The 20,738-nt window shown below is 42.3% G+C and overlaps 1 protein-coding gene across 34 annotated transcripts in view; it reads left to right on the top strand.

Moving 5' to 3' along the window:
• The first annotated feature begins 12,924 nt into the window (after positions 1-12,924).
• Positions 12,925-20,738, top strand: part of OSBPL9 (oxysterol binding protein like 9) — a 167,436-nt gene continuing 159,622 nt past the window's right edge. For 23 of the 34 annotated variants that reach the window (XM_077957311.1, XM_015139741.3, XM_077957433.1 and 20 more), the window contains exon 1: positions 12,982-13,111. In XM_077957311.1, coding sequence (XP_077813437.1) covers positions 13,001-13,111 — 111 coding nt within the window. In that variant the 5' untranslated portion in view covers positions 12,982-13,000. Of the gene's footprint in view, positions 13,112-20,738 lie in introns of all 34 variants that reach the window. The other 11 variants (XM_077957303.1, XM_015139713.3, XM_077957284.1 and 8 more) reach the window with 2 other exon arrangements.

Here is a 20,738-nt window from a genome sequence, read left to right as displayed (position 1 = left end):
CTGTAATCCCAGCACTTTGGGAGGCCGAGGTGGGTGGATCACCTGAGGTCAGGAGTTCAAGGCCAGCCTAACCAACATGATGAAACCTCGTCTCTACTAAAAATACAAAAATTAGCCAGGCGTGGTGGTGGGCGCCTGTGATCCCAGCAGCTTGAGAGGCTGAGGCAGGAGAATCACTTGAATCTGGGAGGTGGAGGTTGCAGTGAGCCAAGATCCCGCCATTACACTCCCACCCGGGCGACAGAGTGAGACTCTGTCTCAAGAAAAAAAAAAAAAATTCATTAGGTATTTATTGTAAGTCCATCATACACTAAAGGTATTAGCAAACTGGTTTTGAAGACCAAATATGGCTAGCTTCATAGTTTCTTTGTTTTTGAGATGGCGTCTCCCTCTGTCTCCCAGGCAGGAATACAATGGTGCGATCTCGGCTCACTGCAACCTCGGCCTCCTGGGTTCAAGTGATTCTCCTGCCTCAGCCTCCCAAGTAGCTGGAATTATGGGTGCCTGCCACCACGCCTGGCTAATTTTTGAATTTTTAGTAGACATGGGGTCAGGCTAATCTTGAACTCCTAACCTCAGATGATCCACCCACCTCAGCCTCCCAAAGTGCTGGGATTACAGTTGTGAGCCACTGCGCCTAGCCTAGCTTCATGTTTTTGTACATAATGTTTTATTGGAATACAGTCATGCCCATTCACTTACGCTTTTGCCCTACTACCATGGCAGAGTTGGGTGTTTCTGATAAAGGACATCTGGCCCTCAAAGCCTAAAATATTTTACTATCTGACATTTTATAGAAAATGTTTGCCAACTCCTGTGTTAGGTATTTGGGATACTGAGATGAATAAGATTATTCCCCTGTCCTTAAAGAGCTTTTAAATCTAATGAAAAAGATTAATGTGCAAGCCAATAAAGGCAGGAAATTATTACAAGTGCTACAAAAGCCATTTAAATAAGGGAACTGGGATTTCTAACTAGTTGCAGAGATACATCAAGAAAATCAGCCGGGAGCAGTGGCTCACACCTGCAATCCCAGCACTTAGGGAGGCAGAGGCAGGAGGATAGCTTGAGCCCAGGAATTTGAGACCAGCCTGGGCAACATAGTGAGACCCCATTCCAAAAAGCAAAAAAAAAAGATAAAAAAGAAAATCTTCATAGAAGAGATGATAGACACTTTAATAGAGTCCTGAAAGATGAGTAGGTATTTTCCAGACAAACATAGAGGAGTAAAGACATTCAACACAGAGAAGACAGAAATCGCAAAAATGTCCCGAGGATCAATAATGACATGAATTTAGGGAACTGGTATCATATTTGGAGGTGGGGAGATAAATGACACAAAAAGTAAGTCTGGAAGTAAAGAATTAAATTTTATCTTTTCCTTAGAAATGTAACTGGCTCTCAGCTGGGCACGGTGGCTCATGCTTGTAATCCCAGCACTTTGGGAGGCTGAGGCAGACGGATCACAAGGTCAGGAGTTTGAGACCAGCCTGGCCAACACAGTGAAACACTGTCTCTACTAAAAATACAAAAATTAGCTGGGCATGGTGGCAGGTGCCTGTAATTCCAGCTACTTGGGAGGCTGAGGCAGGAGAATCACTTGAACTTGGGAGGTGGAGGTTGCAGTGAGCCAAGATCATGCCACTGCACAGAGCTAGACTCTGTCTCAAAAAAAAGAAAGAAAGAAAGTAATGTGACTGGCTCTCACAGTCAGTGTGGAGACTAGGTTTAAGGTAGCAATAGTGGAGCGGATAACGCTAAGCTACTGTAGCAATCCAAGCATTAAATGGTGCAGGTTTGAGACCAGTTAGTAGCAGTGGACATGGAAAGGAAAGGCTATGTGATTCCAGTGCAGGCTGGTTTAGGCACCCCAGAGCACATTTACCCCTGGCGTGGCATGTGTTGCCCTGTGTGGCAACACAGACTCTGAGATCCTTGAGGACAGGAACTATGTGAAACTGATCTCTGTATCTTCAGCACTATCTTTAGCACTTCAGGATTCAGCACAGAATTGCTGTTCAGTGAAGGCTACTTGCTTGGAAAAATGTAGTGAATTAATACACTGCAGATTTATGGCTGCAATGATTTGTCTTTAAGTTATGGGGACCTAACTGAATATAGAATGAGGAAGAGGGCATGGGAATTCTGCAAGACTTCTGGTTGGCACAGAAGGCTGTTGCAATCTGACAGGATGTCCCTGTTTGAACTATAATGCTTGCTTATTTCAGCTCCTTAAGGAGGCAGGCATATGATTATAAATGGCAAATGCCTGGCAAATTCAGAGCTGACATAATTACCTGGTGGTACTTTTTTAAAATATATTTTTTATCCTTTACAAAATGGCTTTTTAAGTAGTTACAAGTACAATGTCTGTTACTTGTAGAAAATTTGGAAAACACAAAAGTCTAAAGAAAAAAAATAAAACCAACCATAATCCCACAAATTGACTACAGATGTTTTTCTTTTCTTTCTTTTTTCTTTTTTCTTTTTTTTTTTTTTTTTTTGAGACAGAGTCATGCTCTGTCACCCAGGCTGGAGTGCACTGGTGCGAACTCGGCTCACTGCAACCTCCTTCTCCTGGATTCAAGTGGTTCTCCTGCCTCAGCCTCCTGAGTAGCTGGGAGTACAGGCGTGCACCACCACACCCAGCTAATTTTTGTACTTTTAGTAAAGACGGGGTTTCACCATGTTGGCCAGGCTGGTCTCAAACTCCTGACCTCAAGTGATCCACCTGGCTCAGCCTCTCAAAGAGCTAGGATTATAGGCGTGAGCCACCACACCTGGCCTTCAGATGTTTTTCTGTAGTATATATAATCTTCTGGGTAGATAGGTATATTTTTTATAAAATTGGAATCATACTGTGTGTGTATATATGCACACAACTTTCCATCCTCCTAGCTCTCTTATTCCCACTAAATCTCTCTTTAACCTCATAGGAGATCCAATCTAATCTCTTGGCTTCTTCCTCCTAATCTATTCTCCTTTCCTGCCATAATCAGCCTAGATCTCATAAGCTATGTCTATCTGTTAGCAGCAGTGAATCCACACAGGTTTGCAGCAAGCTCAATTCTCGCCTCCTTGGAGGAAAGAATTTGGCCAAGGGGCATAAGGCAGAGTGAGAGACTGAGTCAAGTTTTAGAGCAGGAATGAAAGTTTATTTAAAAATTTTAGAGGAGGAATGAAAGGAAGTACACTTGGAAGAGGGCCAAGTGGATGACTTGAGAAATTCAAGTGCCCCATCTGACCCCTGACTTGGGGTTTTACACATTGGCATGGTTCCAGGACTTGCATCTCTCCTCTCTTGATTTTCCTTGGGGCAGGCTGTCCACATGCACACTGGCCTGCCAGCACTTGGGTGGGCTGCATACATTGTATTTACTGAAGTTGTGCACATGCTTATTTAAGGTGTTTTTCCCTTACCAGTCTAGTGTTCCTAGAGGAAGGTCATATACAAGTTAAACTCCACCATTTTTCCTCTTAGTGCACATGCTTGAGCCCACTCATCCGACTCCTGAGATCTTCTCAGGAAGCTGCTGATCATCAGCTTCCAGTGTCTTCTGTCTATTGGGAGATTGCCTTTCCCCAGCACCAGCAGTGACCAATGATTATTTTGTTTAATTAATTAATTTTTTGAGATGGAGTCTCAGTCTGTCACCCGGACTAGAGTGCAGTGGTGCAATCTCGGCTCACTGCAAGTTCTGCCTCCTAGGTTCAAGTGATTCTCTTGCCTCAGCCTCCCCAAGTAGCTGGGATTACAGGAGTATGCCACAATATCCAGCTTTTTTTTTTTTTTTTTTTTTTTTTTTTTTTGTATTTTTAGTAGAGAAAGGGTTTCACCATGTTGGCCAGGCTGGTCTTAAACTCCTGACCTCAAGTAGTGATCCACCCACCTCAGCCTCCCAAAGTGCTAGGATTGCAGGCATAAGCCACCGCACCTGGCCTTCAATGATTATTTTAGAGAGAGAGTTTAACAATCGCCTGACCATCATCTGATGGTCACCTGACATTCCTGGGTGGGGAGGCTTTCCTGCCCTGCTCATGTCCGCCTAACTACCTACTCTAACATATAGGCTAACCAGCTACTCTCAACTCCTTTCTTCCCAGTGTTTTTGCTCCACCTACCTTATAAATCTTTCTCACCTTGGGTAATTCCAGTGATGTACCTCCTGTGTTCCTAGACATGGGTTGCTGAGAATTGCTGGGGGAAAAAATCCCTCAACCATTCAAAACAAGATAAGCCAGTGCTACCAATAGCTTTTATGTTTAAACTCAGCTGGGACCTTATTGCTACTTCCATCCCTTTTTTCTCACTTCACAGAGCCCTTCCCTCTTGCCTGTTACACTTCATCACCTTCTTAAAGTTCACTATCTAATCCTATGACCTCCCCTTCCCCCTACCTATCTGTTAATTAATTACCTATCTGTTAATGACCTAATTCACATGGAAATAGAGTTCACCAAGGAGAATGCCACTTAATTTCCTGCATTTCATCTTGAAGTATTTTCCTGAGGCCTTGGCTTTCTCAAGCCTCTCTCATTCTTCCCCATTCTAATTATTGATTGTTAATCTTTTTTCCTGGCTTCTCTTCTTTTTCCTTTTCTTTAAATTTTACTGTCCTCTAGGGTTCCATCCTGAACCATACACTCTATCCACATTCCCTGATCTCAATGCTTCCCATGCCTTCAGTTACCTTCTCTCTCTCTCTCTCTCTTTTTTTTTTTTTAGAGAGAGAGTGTCACTCTGTCACCCAGGCTGGAGTGCAGTGGCACCATCATGGCTCACTGCAGCCTCGACCACCTGGGCTCAAGAGCTCCTCCAATTTCAGCTTCCTGAGTAGTTGGAACTACAGGTATGTGCCACCATGCCTGGCTTTTTTTTTTTTTTTTTTTTTTGTAGAGACAGGGTCTGGCTATGTTGCCCAGGCTGGTCTCGAACTCCTGGCTTCAAGTGATCCTCCTGCCTCATGCCTCAACCTCCCAAAGTGCTGGAATTATAGGCATGAACCACCACTCTCAGCCAGCTACTGCCTATGGATTAAAACTCAAATGTGTAATTCCAGCACTGGTTTATTTCTTGAGCTCCCAATTAGGATATCCACTTGCCTGCTGAAAGTCATTTTTTTTTCTTTTTTGAGATGGAGTTTCACTCTTGTTGCCCAGGCTGGAGTGCAGTGGTGCAATCTCGGCTCACCGCAACCTCCACCTCCTGGATTCAAGCAATTCTCCTGCCTCAGTCTCCTGAGTAGCTGGGATTACAGGCATGCACCACCACGCCCAGCTAATTTTTGTATCTTTAGTAGAAATGGGGTTTCACCATGTTGGCCAGGCTGGTCTTGAACTCCTGACCTCATGATCTGTCCGCCTCAGCCTCTCAAAGTGCTGGGATTACAGGTGTAAGCCACCGCGCCCAGCCACACACATATATCTTACAATGTAGAATATTCTTGTCACAATACACTGTGGATGAACTCATTAAGGATGCTGTGAGATAATTGTTACCTGAATTAGAATGTGTAATTTGCTGTGGAACATAGTAAAGGTAAGATTAGCTCTATCTGGGGGTTGGCACAGGTGTGGGTGTCCAAAGAAACTCTCAAAAAGGAACTGATATTTGTTGTTGTTGTTTTTGAGACAGAGTCTTGCTCTGTTTCCCCGACTGGACTGTGGTGGCACAATCTCTGCTCACTGCAACCTCTGCCTCCCAGGTTCAACGATTCTCCTGCCTCAGCCTCCTGAGTAGCTGGGATTATAGGCATGCACTACCATGCCTGGCTAATTTTGTATTTTTAGTAGAGACGGGGTTTCACGATGTTGGCCAGGCTGGTTTTGAACTCCTAACCTTAATTCACATCATTTTCACAAACATTCAACATGGACTACTATGCCCCAGGCAGTATTGTTATATTGGAGATATAGAGGTGAATAAGTCACTGACCTCAATGAGATTTTAGCTAGAGAAGCTACTTTTTCTTGACTATTATTTATTCAAGAGAGTGACTTGGGAGAATTAGCTCCTTAATCTCTATGAGCTCCTCTCAGCCAACCCAAATAAGTACAAAGTGTAAGTAAAAACTGTTTCTGGCAATCCAGCTTCCCTAGCCTTCCCTGACCCTTTTATTCAGATTACCTGCTACTGCTAAGCAGATTGCCTGCTGCTTTCTGTTCCGTGTTGTCTGCGTGAGGCACTGTGCTAAGCTTGTGGATGCACATATAACTGAGTCCTCCAAGAACCCAAGAGATAGGAGAACCAGGCGCTCAATGAGTAGGAATAGGTTTTCCCAGACACTGTTACATGTTTGTTCAGGGTGTAGATGGGGCTGTAAAGAATGAAAGGTCACTTCCATCTGTGAAGGAGGGTGTTTGCAAAATGTTTAAAGCCCAAGGTAGCTGAGATGTGGGTCTCCAAGGGGACACTAGAAGGAGAAGACAAAAGATTAGTTCATTCCTCTTTTCTTTCCTTAGAACACTTACAGGGCCTAAATCTCCTAAAATATTTTCTCTCCCTTTCTCAACTCCCTTTTGCCTGAAAATCATAGCCTTTCCTAAACTTGATGTTTCACTTTCTTGCTCTGTAGCACATCACAAAGGGTGAAAAACAAAACAACAACAACAACAACACCACCACCACAGGACTTGCTGTCCGTGAACAAAACAGGCTATGCCTTATTTTGCTTCTCCCAAATATAAGCATGATCTTGTTTCCTCTACATCCAGCAAACGACAGTCAAGGTCTTGTAGGTTTCTGTGTTTTCCCTTAATAAAGCAGTATTCTAGAAATGTTGTTTTATTTGATGCTCAACAAATACCAATTAAAAAACATGACAACAATAACAAAAAGCAGTTGGTGTGAAGTTTAGGAAGAGAAGACAGCAAACCAACAACAACAGAATACATTATGAAGTAATTTGTACCTAAACTCTTGGCTGTGGAAAAGTTGCAAATCATTTTTGCTAGAAACTAAGGGAAAAAATTAATGGTCTAAATAGCTGTGTAAAGGAAGGAAACTTCCTATTGAGAAACACAAGCCATTATTGTTCTTCCTTTTTAAAAACAAAACAGTCCAGGCCTGGTGGCTTGTGCCTGTAATCCCAGCACTCTGAGAGGTTAAGGGGGTGCAGGGGCTGGATCACCTGAGGTAGGGGTTTGATACCAGCCTGGTCAACATGGTGAAACCCCGTCTCTACTAAAAATACAAAAATTAGCCGGGCGTGGTGGTGGGCATCTGTAGTCCCAGCCACTCAGGAGGCTGAGGCAGGAGAATTACTTGAACCTGGGAGACGAAGGTTGCAGTGAGCTGAGATGGTGCTACTGCACTCTAGCCTGGGTGACAGAGTGGGACTCTGTCTCTAAATAAATAAATGAATAAATACATACATACAAAACAAAGCTTGGCTAAGTGATTATTCAGTTACAAAAGTAAGAAACCTTGGTATTATCTCTGATTCTTCTTACTCCCTCCTCATTTAATTCCATTGCTTAGTGAGTTTTAAAATCTTATCTCCAAAATGTTTCTCAATAAATATACAGAATAGTATCTTTCCTATTCTTCATCCATGCTGTCAGTGTCCAAACTGAAACTCTCTATTGCTTAATTAGCACTTTAAAACTCTCTTTGTCTTCTTATCTCATCTTGCTCCTCTCCATTTTGTCCTCAATTTTGCTGCCAGACGGTCTTTCAAAAATCATGTCTTTAGTTTAATATTTATTGACATTCTGAATGCTGGGATGAATCTGTCCCAGCTCCTGTCCTTGATGAGTTTTTGATGTTTTATGGTTAACATTGACTCTACCTTTCAGTTCTGAGTCTAATCCTCTTTTTCTGCTCTGCATCAGCTGCCACATCAGTTCTACAAGATGCCAGTCACTGAGGAATGTAGGAACTACAGCCAATGTGTCTCCACCATGTGTAACTTCAGCTAATTATCTAAAGCATGTAGTTTGACACTTTGTGTAGAATGTAGAAAAAGTGCTGTGGAATTGGACATGGTTTTAGGAGTCAAGAATGGCACTTGATCCTGGCTCTCCCTGATCACCTGTGTTTTGACATTTGAAGCTAAGTAGAGCCTGCTGATGCCTGGTGACCCTGATGAAAGTTAAAACTGATTTAGAAGTTGATGACATTGCCTGTGTCATGTCCAAGACATTTATTTACTACACTTAATCTTAGCCAAAAGACTGAGAAGTGATCAAGACATTTACACATAGACAATGCAGATAAGCTTGCTGCTGGGATGAAATGGATCTGGCATAAAAAGACCTAGATTCTAATTCTGGTTCTGCTATTTACTAGTTGTGTGACTTTGGGCAAGCCACTAAATAACTCTGTGTCCCAGTGTCCTCATATGTGAAACAGGTGTGATAGTACAAATCTTGAAGGATTGTTGAGGGGAATAAAGGAGACAATGTAACTGATGGAGTTTAGCAGAATCCTTGAAACTTTTTGGTCGGTTTCAATGGAACACATAATTCAGATCAAACATTAATTATTAAGCACCTTCTGTGTGCCAAGAACTGGGCTAGTTTCTAGGGCTACAAAGATAAAGCCTGGTTCCTGCTGTTAAGAAGCTAATGGAGGGATACTAATGAACACTATATAAATGTTTTAACTCAATCTGAGTCATGATGTTTCAAGATTCCCACAGTTTGCTTATCCCAGAAGACATCAGCAACACGAGCCATTCTGCTGATTAGTCTGGAACATCAAGTTTCTATAGGAAGTGTATAGTGTGTTTTGAGGAGGCCATGTAGCATGATGAAAAGACAGATATGTGTTTATATGGACTCAGATACTCGTTAATTCGCTAATTAATAGTCTAAGATACCTGGGTAAGTTTGTTCATTTCTTTGAATCTCATTTCCTTATTTGTAAAATGTGGAGATTAAAATACTCACAGGGTTATTGTGATGATTAAATGTGATAAGGTATATCACATTCCTGGCACAGTCCCTGGCATAGGGTAGGTAACAAATGGTGGAATTAATAAGAAAAAAATATATCCAAAAGGAAAGAGAAATGACTTTGTACCACACTCAGTTGCATGCATGTTTCATGTCCTGGTTAGCTCCTGAATAGGAACCATGTCTCTTAAACCAAGCCTTGCCTTTTCTTCTCTTTTTTTTCTTTTTCTTTTTCTTTTTTTTTTTTTTGAGACAGGGTCTTGATCTGTTGCCTTGCCTAGGCTGGAGGGGAGTGGCGCGATTTCTGCTTACTGTATCCTTGACCTCCTGGGTTCAAGCAATCCTCCTGCGTCAGCCTCCCAAGTAGCTGGTACTACAGGCATGTGCCACCACAACCTCACTAATTTTTAAATTTTTTGTAGAGACAGGGTCTCACTTTGTTGTCCAGGCTGTTCTTTGTTGCCCAGGAGTTTCACTTTGTTGCCCAGGCTGGTCTGTAACTCCCGGGCTGAAGTGATCCTCCCACCTTGGATTCCCAAAGTGCTGGGATTACAGGCATGAGCCACTGAGCCTGGCCTGGCTTTCTCGAAGATGCCAAACATCTTCCTTATCCCCAGAAACCTTTATTAAATTGTAATCTATAGAAAAGAGACTATCCCAAGGAAAAGAAAGGAAAGGAGAAACAGGATGCTCATTTTTTTTGACTGTAATCCCTTTCAGATATGTTCTTATTTACTTCTTCTTCAAATTTCTTGTAGAGATATATTCTTATTTACTTCTTTTCCAAATTTCTTGTAGAGACAGTGTCACACTCTGACATCCAACTCAGGCTGGAGTGCAGTGTCGTGATCTTGGCTCACTGCAGTCTTGACCTCCTGGGCTCAAGCAATCCTCCTACCTCAGTTTCCTGAGAAGGTAGGACTACAGATGTGTGCCACCATAGCCAACAAACGTTTTTAGTTTTAAATTTTATTTTTTTTGTAGAGATGGGGTCCCGCTATGTTGCCCAGGCTGGTCCCAAACTCCTGGCCTCCAGCGATTCTCCCACTTCAGCCTCCCAAAACACTGGGATTACAGGTGTCAGCCACCAAGCCCGGCCCACACCACATTTCTTTGGGAAAATTCTAAGAACTAATAATTATTTACTTATTTATTTATGTATTTCTCCTGTTGCCTGTATAACTGCAGAATAAGAGCTAATATTAACAGAGTGCTTACTATCTACCAGGCTCTCATCTAAGCTCTTTACCCACAGGAGCTCACTTAATCCTTGAAACAACCTTCGTAGACAGCTACTGTTGTTACTCACATTTTAAAGAAGGGGACACTGAGGCATAGAGAAGTTAGCAAACTTGCCTAAGGCCATGTAGCTACTAAGTGATGACTCTGGATATTAAAACTCTGGTACTATGGCACCAGGATCCACATTCTTAACTACTAAGCTTTGAGCCTCTTCTCAACTAGAAATAGAAACTCAGCCCAGCTCAGTAGCTCACACCTGTAATCCCAACACTTTGGGAGGCCGAGACGGGTGGATCACCTGAGGTCAGGAGTTCAAGACCAGCCTGGCCAACATGGTGAAACCCCGTCTCTACTAAAAATACAAAAGTTAGCTAGGCATGGTGGCAAGCACCTGTAATCCCAGCTACTCGGGAGGCTGAGGCAAGAGAATCACTTGAACAGGGAGGTGGAGATTGCAGTGGGCCGAGATCGCGCCACTCCTCTCCAGCCTGGGCGATAAGAGTGAAACTCTGTCTTAAAAAACAAACAAACAAACAAAAAACATACACACACATACAAAAAAAAAGAAAAGAAACAAACTCATTCTTTTCTATACCATCTAACTACTGACCCACTGGCATCTGAACCCATACTCTCTGCTCTTCCTTCTTGTTACTCTTGATGAAGTATCTCTGCTACTATCAAAAGTCAACCTTTGCACTTGGGCTTGGGGTCTCAGTCTTTTCCTTTCTTTCTTTTTTGTATTTTATTCCAGTGTTTTGCCAACATAAAAAGTAGTCTCAATCTTATGAAGGGCTTCACTGCTGCTATTCTCTCTTTTCTCTAGGATGTCCCCAGTTTTTCCCTCTCTTGAAAATCAGGAAAATAATATTCTCTAGTGTCTTCAATCTAAATAATAATTTTAAAACAGGACAAAGAAAGCCCTTCCCTTGACCACACCTCCGTTTCCAGTTAGTGCCTCATCTTTTAGTTTCCTTTTTAGCTCTTTCTCTTGATATTTGCAGGGCTGGCTTTTTCTTATCCTCTATATCTAAATTTAAAGCCACTTCCTAAGAGGCCTGCCTTGACCACCCAGTATAAATCAGCTACCCATTGACTTCTTATTAAAATAATTTATTAAATTATTTGCAGTGTTAATCAGTATTGGATATTTTTCTTGTTTACTTGTTTAGTGTTTGCTTTCATCACAGAATTTAAGCTCTGAGACAGCTTATTCACTGCTGTATTCCCAGGACCTCCAACAGCGCCTAGATATAGTAGGTGGTCAATAAATCCTTTTTTTTGTGTGTGTGTGTGTGAGATAGAATCTGGTTCTGTCACCCAGGCTGCAGTGCAGTGGTGCAATCTCGGCTCACTGCAACCTCTGCCTCCCAGGTTCAAGAGATTCTTGTACCTCAGCTAGGACTACAGGGTGCACCACCACACTCTGATAATTTTTGTATATTTAGAAAAGACGGGGTTTCAACACGTTGGCCAGGCTGGTCTCGAACGCCTGACCTCAAGTGATCTGCCTGCCTCGGCCACCCAAAGTGCTGGGATTACAGGGGCGAGCCACCGTGCCCGGCCAATAAATACTTAAATTGCCCTCGTTGGGTGTTAGTGATCTATCCCTACTTCTTTGTCCTTGTCTCCCACCACTTTCTCCCTGGCTCACTGCTCCACGCACACTGACCTCCTTGCTGATCCCTCAAGATGCCACGCTCACTCCTAAAATCTGGTCTTTGCATTTGCTATTCCTTCGTCTTGGAAGGCTCTTCCACCAGGCTCCCTCCTTCACTTTCTTCAGCTCTTTGCTTAAAAGTTACCTTTTCATTCAGGCCTTCCCTTCCTTTAAATTTGGGAATTTAAAATAGCAGCCCCAACGCTCTCTCCTCCCTTGATTATGTTTTTCTCCATAGCATTTATGATTTTTTTTTTTTTTTTGAGACGAAGTCTCACGCTGTTGCCCAGGCTGGAGTGCAGTGGCGCGATCTCGGCTCACTGCAAGCTCCGCCTCCCGGGTTCCCGCCATTCTCCTGCCTCAGCCTCCTGAGTAGCTGGGACTACAGGCGCCCGCCACCGCGCCCGGCTAATTTTTTGTATTTTTAGTAGAGACGGGGTTTCACTGTGGTCTCGATCTCCTGACCTTGTGATCCGCCCGCCTCGGCCTCCCAAAGTGCTGGGATTACAGGCTTGAGCCACCGCGCCCGGCCTTTTTTTTTTTTTTTTTTTTTTTTTTTTTTTTTTTTTTTTTTTTGAGACGGAGTCTCGCTCTGCCGCCCAGGCTGGAGTGCAGTGGCCGGATCTCAGCTCACTGCAAGCTCCGCCTCCCAGGTTCAGGCCATTCTCCTGACTCAGCCTCCCGAGTAGCTGGGACTACGTATGATTTTTTAATGTATGATATAATTTACTATTTATTTTACCATTCCCCTCACCTGTCATGAAGGCTCTGTTGTATCCCCAATGCCTAGAAGAATGCCTAGCACAAAATAGCGAATATTTATTAAATGAATGAATTTGTGGAATGAATGCATAAATGAATATCAGATATGAAATCTTTTGGAAGTGGAAGGTATCATGGCCAGTAAAATTATTTATTAATATGTTCATAATCTTTTTTCTTTACTCTAATCCCATGATAGATTGTAAATAATCTTAATAGCAGTATTCGCGTTTGCATTCTCGCATCCCTGGCAATGGAGTCCTACACACAATAGGCGCCCAAAGAAAGCATGTTTGACTTGATCGCTGGGAGCATCCGCCGGCACCGCCCAGGACCCGCCCCGAACCCGCCCCGCCCCCTGTAGCCCCGCCCCCCGCATGCTGAATGCCATATAGGCGAGTGACGTCAGGCCGTTTGTTGTCATTGGCGGCTCCCAAGATGGCGTCCATCATGGAAGGGCCGCTGAGCAAATGGACTAACGTGATGAAGGGCTGGCAGTACCGTTGGTTCGTGCTGGACTACAATGCAGGACTGCTTTCCTACTACACGGTGAGTCCTTGGAGGGCACAGCTCCAGGCGCCTCGGGGCCGCGTTTCCTGGGTGGAGGTGGGGAACCGGGGTTTTAGGTGGCTGAGTTGAGATTGCTAGTCTGGGGGTGCCGCCGTACGAGAGGGTTCCCTTGTTGGGGAGGGTTCTACGTCTCGGATAGCCAATGAGGGTGAGGGAGAGAGGGGCGCAGCCAATAAATAGAAACTAGCTGTCTGATTTATGGGTTGGGGGTGAGCCAAGTTTCTTTCTTAGGGTCCGCTGTTAAGCGATAGTGGGGTCCGGCATGGTTGTGAGTGGGTAAGGGTGGTCGTAGTCATGGCTTAAAAGGTCCAGTCGTGCGGTTCATGCCGTCTTCATATGTTGTCGTGGACTTGACACTGTCCCACCAGGCCCGGTAGCCGGCCGCACCCCTTAGCTTCCCTCCAGGGATTGAAGCGCTCTGCGTCTTCGGAAGAGTGACCGGAGGAGCCGGGACAGGTCCAAAGGTGACCAGCTCTCGGGCAACACCAGGGGGTCCGAAATCCCTCCAGTCGGTTCAGGTTGTGTGTCTCATTCAAGGGACGCACCCCTCTATTTAGCGGGAGGCGAGCTCAAACGACGCCTTAACTTTTGAGAGCCGAGGATTTCCTACACGCGAGTCTCTTGTCGGCGAAGAGAGACAAGGGATAGTGCAGTGTCCTCTTATAGTTATATTCTGGGTTCAGGGCTTCACTGTTAACATGAGTTGGTGGCTATGGACAAGTAGATGAATTGCTATGAATCTTATGTGGTTTTTTGTTTTGCTTTGTGTGTGTGTGTGTGGTTTTTTGTTTTTGAGACGGAGTCTCGCCCTGTCGCCCAGGCTGGCGTGCAGTGGCATAATCTCAGCTCGCTGCAACCTCTGCCTCCCGGGTTCAAGCGATTCTCCTGCCTCTGCCTCCCGAGTAGCTGGGATCACAGGCATGTGCCACCACACCCAGCTAATTCTTGTATTTTTAGTAGAGACGGGGTTTCACCATGTTGGCCAGGCTGGTCTTGAATTTCTGACCTCAGGTGTTCCGCCCGCCTCGGCCTCCCAAAGTGCTGCCGGACGTGAGCCACCGCGTGCGGCCTTGAATCTTATGTTTTGACTATCCCCTCCACCCTCATCGCATTCGATATGGAGGGTGGGTGGTATTAGGGAGGTAACTTACTTAGAAAGGTACTTTCTCCGAATGGTGTATAGTTAACGATAGCTGATATGAGGGAAGAAAATACTTAAAAGGACAAAATAGAATGCCCAGAAAGCTTTAGAAAATAATAGAAGACAGAAAGAAAAACGTATGATTATGGAAGAAGGGTTAATGTTGATGAGAGAAAGGGGACACTGAATTTATTTGTTCATTTAAAAAATATCATTGGGCTGCTATGTACGTTTTCATGCCAGCAAGAATCAACAGTAATAAAGACATTTACTGTTCCTCTTCTCTGGAGCTTATATAGTAGCTTAGTGAGTCCTTTAATTCATTTCACTCCTAATGACTCTGCAAGGTGGTTATTCATTATCTCCATTTAATATCCCCAGTAAGAGTTTTGAAAAATGAGGCTCCAGGCTTTTAAAGCAATTTGCCCAACATCACATAGTACTAAGTGATGGAATCAAGATACCAAATTATTGACTTTTTCTACTAAACTTCACTTTCACTACAGGAAGGAGAAAGGTGTAAGTTGTGAGTTACTAAAGGCAAGCTTGCAAAAGTGAAAGTATTACTTTCATCATCCTTCAACTGTCAGCTTTCTTTCTTTACATAGTTTTTAAAGGGAAAAAAAGACTAAACCTTAATGAGTCTTAAACACATTGTTGAAGATTGTCTTTAGGTAGGCATGAAAGAGAGGCAACTGAATATTATATCCTGAAAACTCTGGAATTAATGAAAGCCATGGCTTAGATAAAGGAAAAGTAATAATGGGGTTTCAGTAGATGTGATAATCAGAAAATCCCATAAACTCTATTCAAGATAGAGTGATTTCAGTGAGTGGCACTATGCAGTTAAGTTACTTTACAAATCCCAAATTTGTGTGGATCTGAATCTAGGACCATACTGGAGAGGCCCCCAAGCTGAGGTTCTTGGGAATGCCTAGCCCAGAAAGAATCTTCCTTTTTCCTCTTTTTCTTCCTTTCATGTATCCTTTTTCTGCTTTATTGCCCTTTTAGTTTTTGAATACTTGGACAAATATCTCCTTTCTTACTGGCTAAATATAGGGTTTAAAAAAAATACTTTTTTTCCCCCTCAATACTTACCCTTCTTTTTGAGACTAGATTCCCTAAAACATTATCCTTGCCAGAGAAAGGAAGTATCGTATTTCTCACTAATGACTGTTTAGAATTTTTTTTTCTTTTCTAGTTCTTTGATATTAAAGTATTTGCTTACAGAGAAACAACAGAGAATTGTACCATCTTGTGAAAATAAAATGATAGCCAATCTCAAATTAGAAGAGATCTAGTAAAGATGGGAAAAGGATAGATATTTATTTAAAACGGAAGGTAGGAGACACATTGGATTTTGGCAGTGAATTCTACACATATGACATTATTTCAGTCCGTTTGGATTCTGAAGGATTTGAAGGTACATGTTATTGATTTGCATGTGGCTAATAACTTGGAGCTACATCTTCCAGGAAGAATATCTGAATTAATTGTGTAGCCTTCCAAGCAAGGCAGTAAATAGCATACCTTTAATTCTTGTTTCCAAAATCACTTGACTTGTAGTCTGTCTCTGTGGTTGTATATATTCTAGGGTGGTCCTGAAAACCCTGAACTAAACTAGAGTGACCTTGTTTTAGAGTTGGCCTTACTGAGAATTGTTATTGAGATAATCTCAGGATTGGGTTAGGATCATTGCGATTGCTGTGAACTGAATAGATTTACACAAACCTCACTTCAGCCTGTGTCCTCACCAGACTTGGTATCAGCAGATGGAATGGTCTTTATTCTTTTATTTTGTTTCATAATTTCTTTTGTTTTAATAATCTGTGAGTCTTTAGTTTTTGAAAAAGAGCTTGTTATATTTTTATTCTGCCCAATACGGGAACAGGGAAACTGATTATTTCCTTTAGGAAAGTAGATTTGGGCACTCTTTTCAGCTCTAGCTCTCTCTCTCTTATTTATTAGAAATCTAATATACTATAATTCATTCAGCAAGCATTTATTTAGGGCTGACTATAACAGGCATTGTACTATATGTGATAGGAGTGCAAGCATGAAGGGGAAGTAATTCTCCCATGTAGGAACTCACAGTCTAGCAGAGCAAATACCTAAACATCATTTCAAAGCAATATGCCAAATTCTGCAATAGAAAAAAGAACCGAGTACTGTGGGAACATTGCCTGGAAAAGGCCAGAGAGACATTTGGGCTGAGACTGAAAGGATAAAGGTAGAAGAGGGGAAGGACATTTCAGGTAATGGGAAAGGATATGCACAGATTGGGAAACTTGAGAACAAAAGGTGCATTAAGAGAATATTGAGAATTTCTAAGCAGCTCTAGTATTAAGGTGTGTGTGGAAGGTAACAGGAGATTATGTCCAGAAGGTATTTGGAACCATGAGGGCAGGCCTGGAGATGAAGATCTGTTGGAATATAGCACATAATTTATTAGTTGAATTTTTATTAGATGAAATGGCCAGGGAGAGCTAAGGATATAAATTTGGGAACACTATGTGAGCAACCAATTGTTTATGTGGCTCATAATCACAAAAGAAGATGTGGAAGGAAGGAAAATTGGGGGAGGTATAGATCTATGAGGAGTTGAAAGTTTAGAAAGTTAGAGGAATTTGTGCCTTTTGTTAATTTTTGAAAGGTTACAGAGTACCTACTGTGTGCCGGGCACTTTGTTAAGAAGTGGGGTTAAAGTGGCAAATAAGATGGAAATTGTTCATGCTCTCATGGTACCTATAAAATGTTGGGGGACATACCATATAAGAGCTGTGATAGAGGAAGCACAGGGGGATACATAGGTGGGCTGGCTACTTGACTCAGTCTTGGAGGGTTAGGAAAGGTTTCCTTGGAGAAGCAGGTTTGTTATGACTTGAATGACGAGTAGAGATTAGCCATGTAAGCAAAAAGGGAAAAGTGCTTGAGACAAAGGGAATAAAAGTTTTTTGAAGGAGACAAGAGTAAGCAACTTGTCATTTCTGGAGGTTGGGCTGTGAGGTAGGTAGTAGTGAGAGATGAACTGGAGAGTTAAGCAGGAGGACAGATAATGAAAGGCTTTCTTGGCAAACCATGTTAAGGAATTTAAACTTTATCCCCAGGGCAGTGGAGAGTTATTTCAGTGTTGTAAGCACTTTTTATTATTATTGAAAAAACCTTTATAGAAATTAAAAAAAAATTAAATCTATTTTATTTATTCATTTATTTTGAAACCAAGTTATAAGACGGGCTAATTTTGTATTTTTGGTAGAGACGGGGTTTCACCATGTTTCTGAACTTCTGGGCTCAAGCAATCCACTTGCCTCGGCCTCCCAGAATGTTGGAATTACAGGCATGAGCCCTGTGCCCAGCCTATTATAGAAAATTTTTAACATTCATAAAAGTAAAGAGCACAGTAAAATGAATTCATTTCATCCAGCTTATGCAAATACCAACAAATGGCCAATCTTGTTTTATTAGTACTCCCATTAACTCCTTCCTCGTCTATTGAATTATTTTTAGAGCAGATCCCAGATACTGTATTATTTCTTTTCTTTTTTTTTTTTTTTTTTTTTTTTTTTTTTGAGACGGAGTCTCACTCTGCGCCCAGGCTGGAGTGCAGTGGCACCATCTCGACTCACTGCAAGCTCCGCCTCCCGGGCTCACGCCATTCTCGTGTCTCAGCCTCCTGAGTAGCTGGGACTACAGGCGCCCGCCACTACGCCCAGCTAGTTTTTTTGTATTGTTAGTAGAGATGGGGTTTCACCGTGTTAGCCAGGATGGTCTCAATCTGCTGACCTCATGATCCACCTGCCTCGGCCTCCCAAAGGGCTGGCATTACAGGCGTGAGCCACCGCGCCCGGCGACACTGTATTATTTCTTTGTGAATATTTCAGTATGTGACCAGGCATGGTGCTTCAAGCCTGTAATCCCAGCACTTTGGGAGGCTGAGGCAGGGAGATCACCTGAGGTCAGCAATTCAAGACTAGCCTGGCCAGCACTATCTCTGCTAAAAATACAAAAATTTGCTGGGGGCAGTGGCTGGCACCAGTAATCCCAGCTACTTGGGAGGCCGAGAATTCAGCCTCTCCGTTCAAGGAGAATCACTTGAACCAGGAGGTGGAGTTTGCAGTGAGCCGAGATGGTGCCACTGCACTCCAGCCTGGGCGACAGAGCGAGATTCTGTCTCAAAAAAAAGAAAGTTAAGGTACCTCTATTTTAAAGAATGTTATCAAAATACTTTTATTCCAGCTAAATAGTAGTATTTATTAATATCAAATATCCAGTCTGTTAAATTTCCTAGAATATTGCAAACATTCCTTCCTTACCAGTTGGTTTGAGTTGGAATTCCAAACAAGATCTGCATATAAAATTATAGAGTCTCTTTTAATCTCTAGTTCTCCCTCTTTTTTTCTTGGCAATTTATTTGTGTAAGACACCAGGTCATTTACTCTGTAGAATTTTCCACATTTTGCATTTTGTTGGAAGCATCATTTTGGTATGTTTAAACATGTTCCTTTGTCCTCTGTATTTCCTATATGAATTGATAATTTGAGCTGAAAGCTTAATCAAATTTATTTTGTTTCTTTTGGGCAAGAATACTATATAGGTGGAACCTATCAAATCAAGAGGCATTTGATGTTAGCTTATCTCTCTATAGTGTTAAAATTGATCAATAGGTTCAGGTGAAGTGTGTGTGTGTGTGTGTGTGTGTGTGTGTGTTTTAAATATGGTTGCAGAGAAGTAATCAGGAGGTCACTTTTGATGGGATTTAGTGACTGGATGTGAGTGAAAGGGGAAGAGTCTGAAGACATGTAGGTTTTCAGCTGGAGCTGGATGAATGATAAAAAGGAGGATAGGAAGAACAGGTTGGGGGAGAGAAGTGGTTGCTTTGGGGCATGTTGAAATTGACATTAAGACGTGTTATAGCCTGGAGCTTAGGACAAAAATCTGGGCTGCATAGCCTCTTATCAGTCAGTAAAACATAAAATAAATCTGGGCTGCAGATAAATATTAGTTTTTCTTTTATGGAGAGTTGAGAGAGTCAGTAGAATAGAGATCTTTGGATAGGACTCTGGAAAATACAACTGGATTTAGTTATCTATTGCGTTATGACAGATTACTCCAAAACGTAGCAACTTAAAACAACTGTTTGTTACCTCATAGTTTCCATGGGTCAGAACTTTGTGTTCTGGCTCAGGGTCTCTTATGAAGTTGTAATCAATATATTAGCCAGTGCGGCAGTCATCTGAAAGGCTTGACTGGAGCAGGAGGATCAGCTTCCACGATGACTCACATGGCTGTGATCAGAAAGCCGCAGTTCCTTGCTGGCTGTTGGAAGGTGGCCTCAGTTCCTCACCAGGTAGCCTCTCCATTGAGCTGCTTAAGTGTCATCATGACAGAGCAGCTGGCTCTGATCCAAGTGAGAGCAAAGAGGAAGCCTCAATGCCTTTTATGACCTAGTCAGAGACTACCACTTCTGCCTTATTCTGTTCATTACAAACAAGCCATTAAGTTCCACTCATGCTCCTGGGGATGAGAATTTCAGGCATGAGGAGGGGAATTAGGCTTTACCTTTTGAAAAGAATTTATGGACAGATTTTAAACCACCACAATCACAATTTAAGGGATTGGCAGAGGAAAAAAACCTGCACAGGAGAGTGAAAAGGGATGCCAGAGATGTAAGAGAAAAACTAGAAGAATGTGGCAGTCATGAATGGCAAGGTGGAAGTAGTAAATTGGCTTGAATACTGCTGTAAGGATTAAATAGATGTGGTCTAAAGCATATCCATTGGATTGATCAACATCATTGATGTTCCTAGGGAGAGCGGTTTCCATGGAGTGGTAGGTATGGAATGTAGGTTGGAGTGACTTGAAGAGTAAGTAGGAGGCAGGAAGTATATGAAGTAAATGGAGATTATTCAAGATGTTTCATTGTAGAAGGGGCAAAGAGGATATGGAATGTGGAATGAAGGGGAACAGTTTCTAAAATAGGAATATGCTTAAATGGTATAGGGATGGGAAGCAAGGTCCATGTTAAAAATGAGGATACAGTCAGGACACAAGGAATATCGTAAAGATTTAGGACAATGACACTGGAAACTGGAAAAAGGAATAGATAAGGAATAGCTAAATATGATTTGTTTAGTCATTACACACAAATGTTTAACCCTCTTTCTTGATTTGTATTGCTTTTGGAGAGAGGATTAGAAACTGAATTAGTAAGTTACCTGGGCTACTCAAGATATTCTTTGTAAAAGGAGTCGTTAGAGAAATCATGTTCTTTGCTGTTGCACACTGTCTGGAAGAGACTTGTGATGACTTTGCGTTTTAAAACCACTGCTAGTCAAAACACATTTAAGTGTTATTTGGCAGTCTTTAGCAATGTTTAGCAGATTATAAAAAAAAATCTACGCTCTAATTCTTAGATTTTAGATTTTTGAATGGCTTAAATGTATATATTTCTCTTGCAAACATGTA

The sequence above is a fragment of the Macaca mulatta genome, chromosome 1 (assembly GCF_049350105.2).
Source record: "Macaca mulatta isolate MMU2019108-1 chromosome 1, T2T-MMU8v2.0, whole genome shotgun sequence".
Taxonomy (NCBI): Eukaryota; Metazoa; Chordata; class Mammalia; order Primates; family Cercopithecidae; genus Macaca; species Macaca mulatta.
The sequence above is the reverse complement of the archived record's forward strand: the minus strand, read 5'-3'. Positions and strand labels throughout refer to the sequence as shown.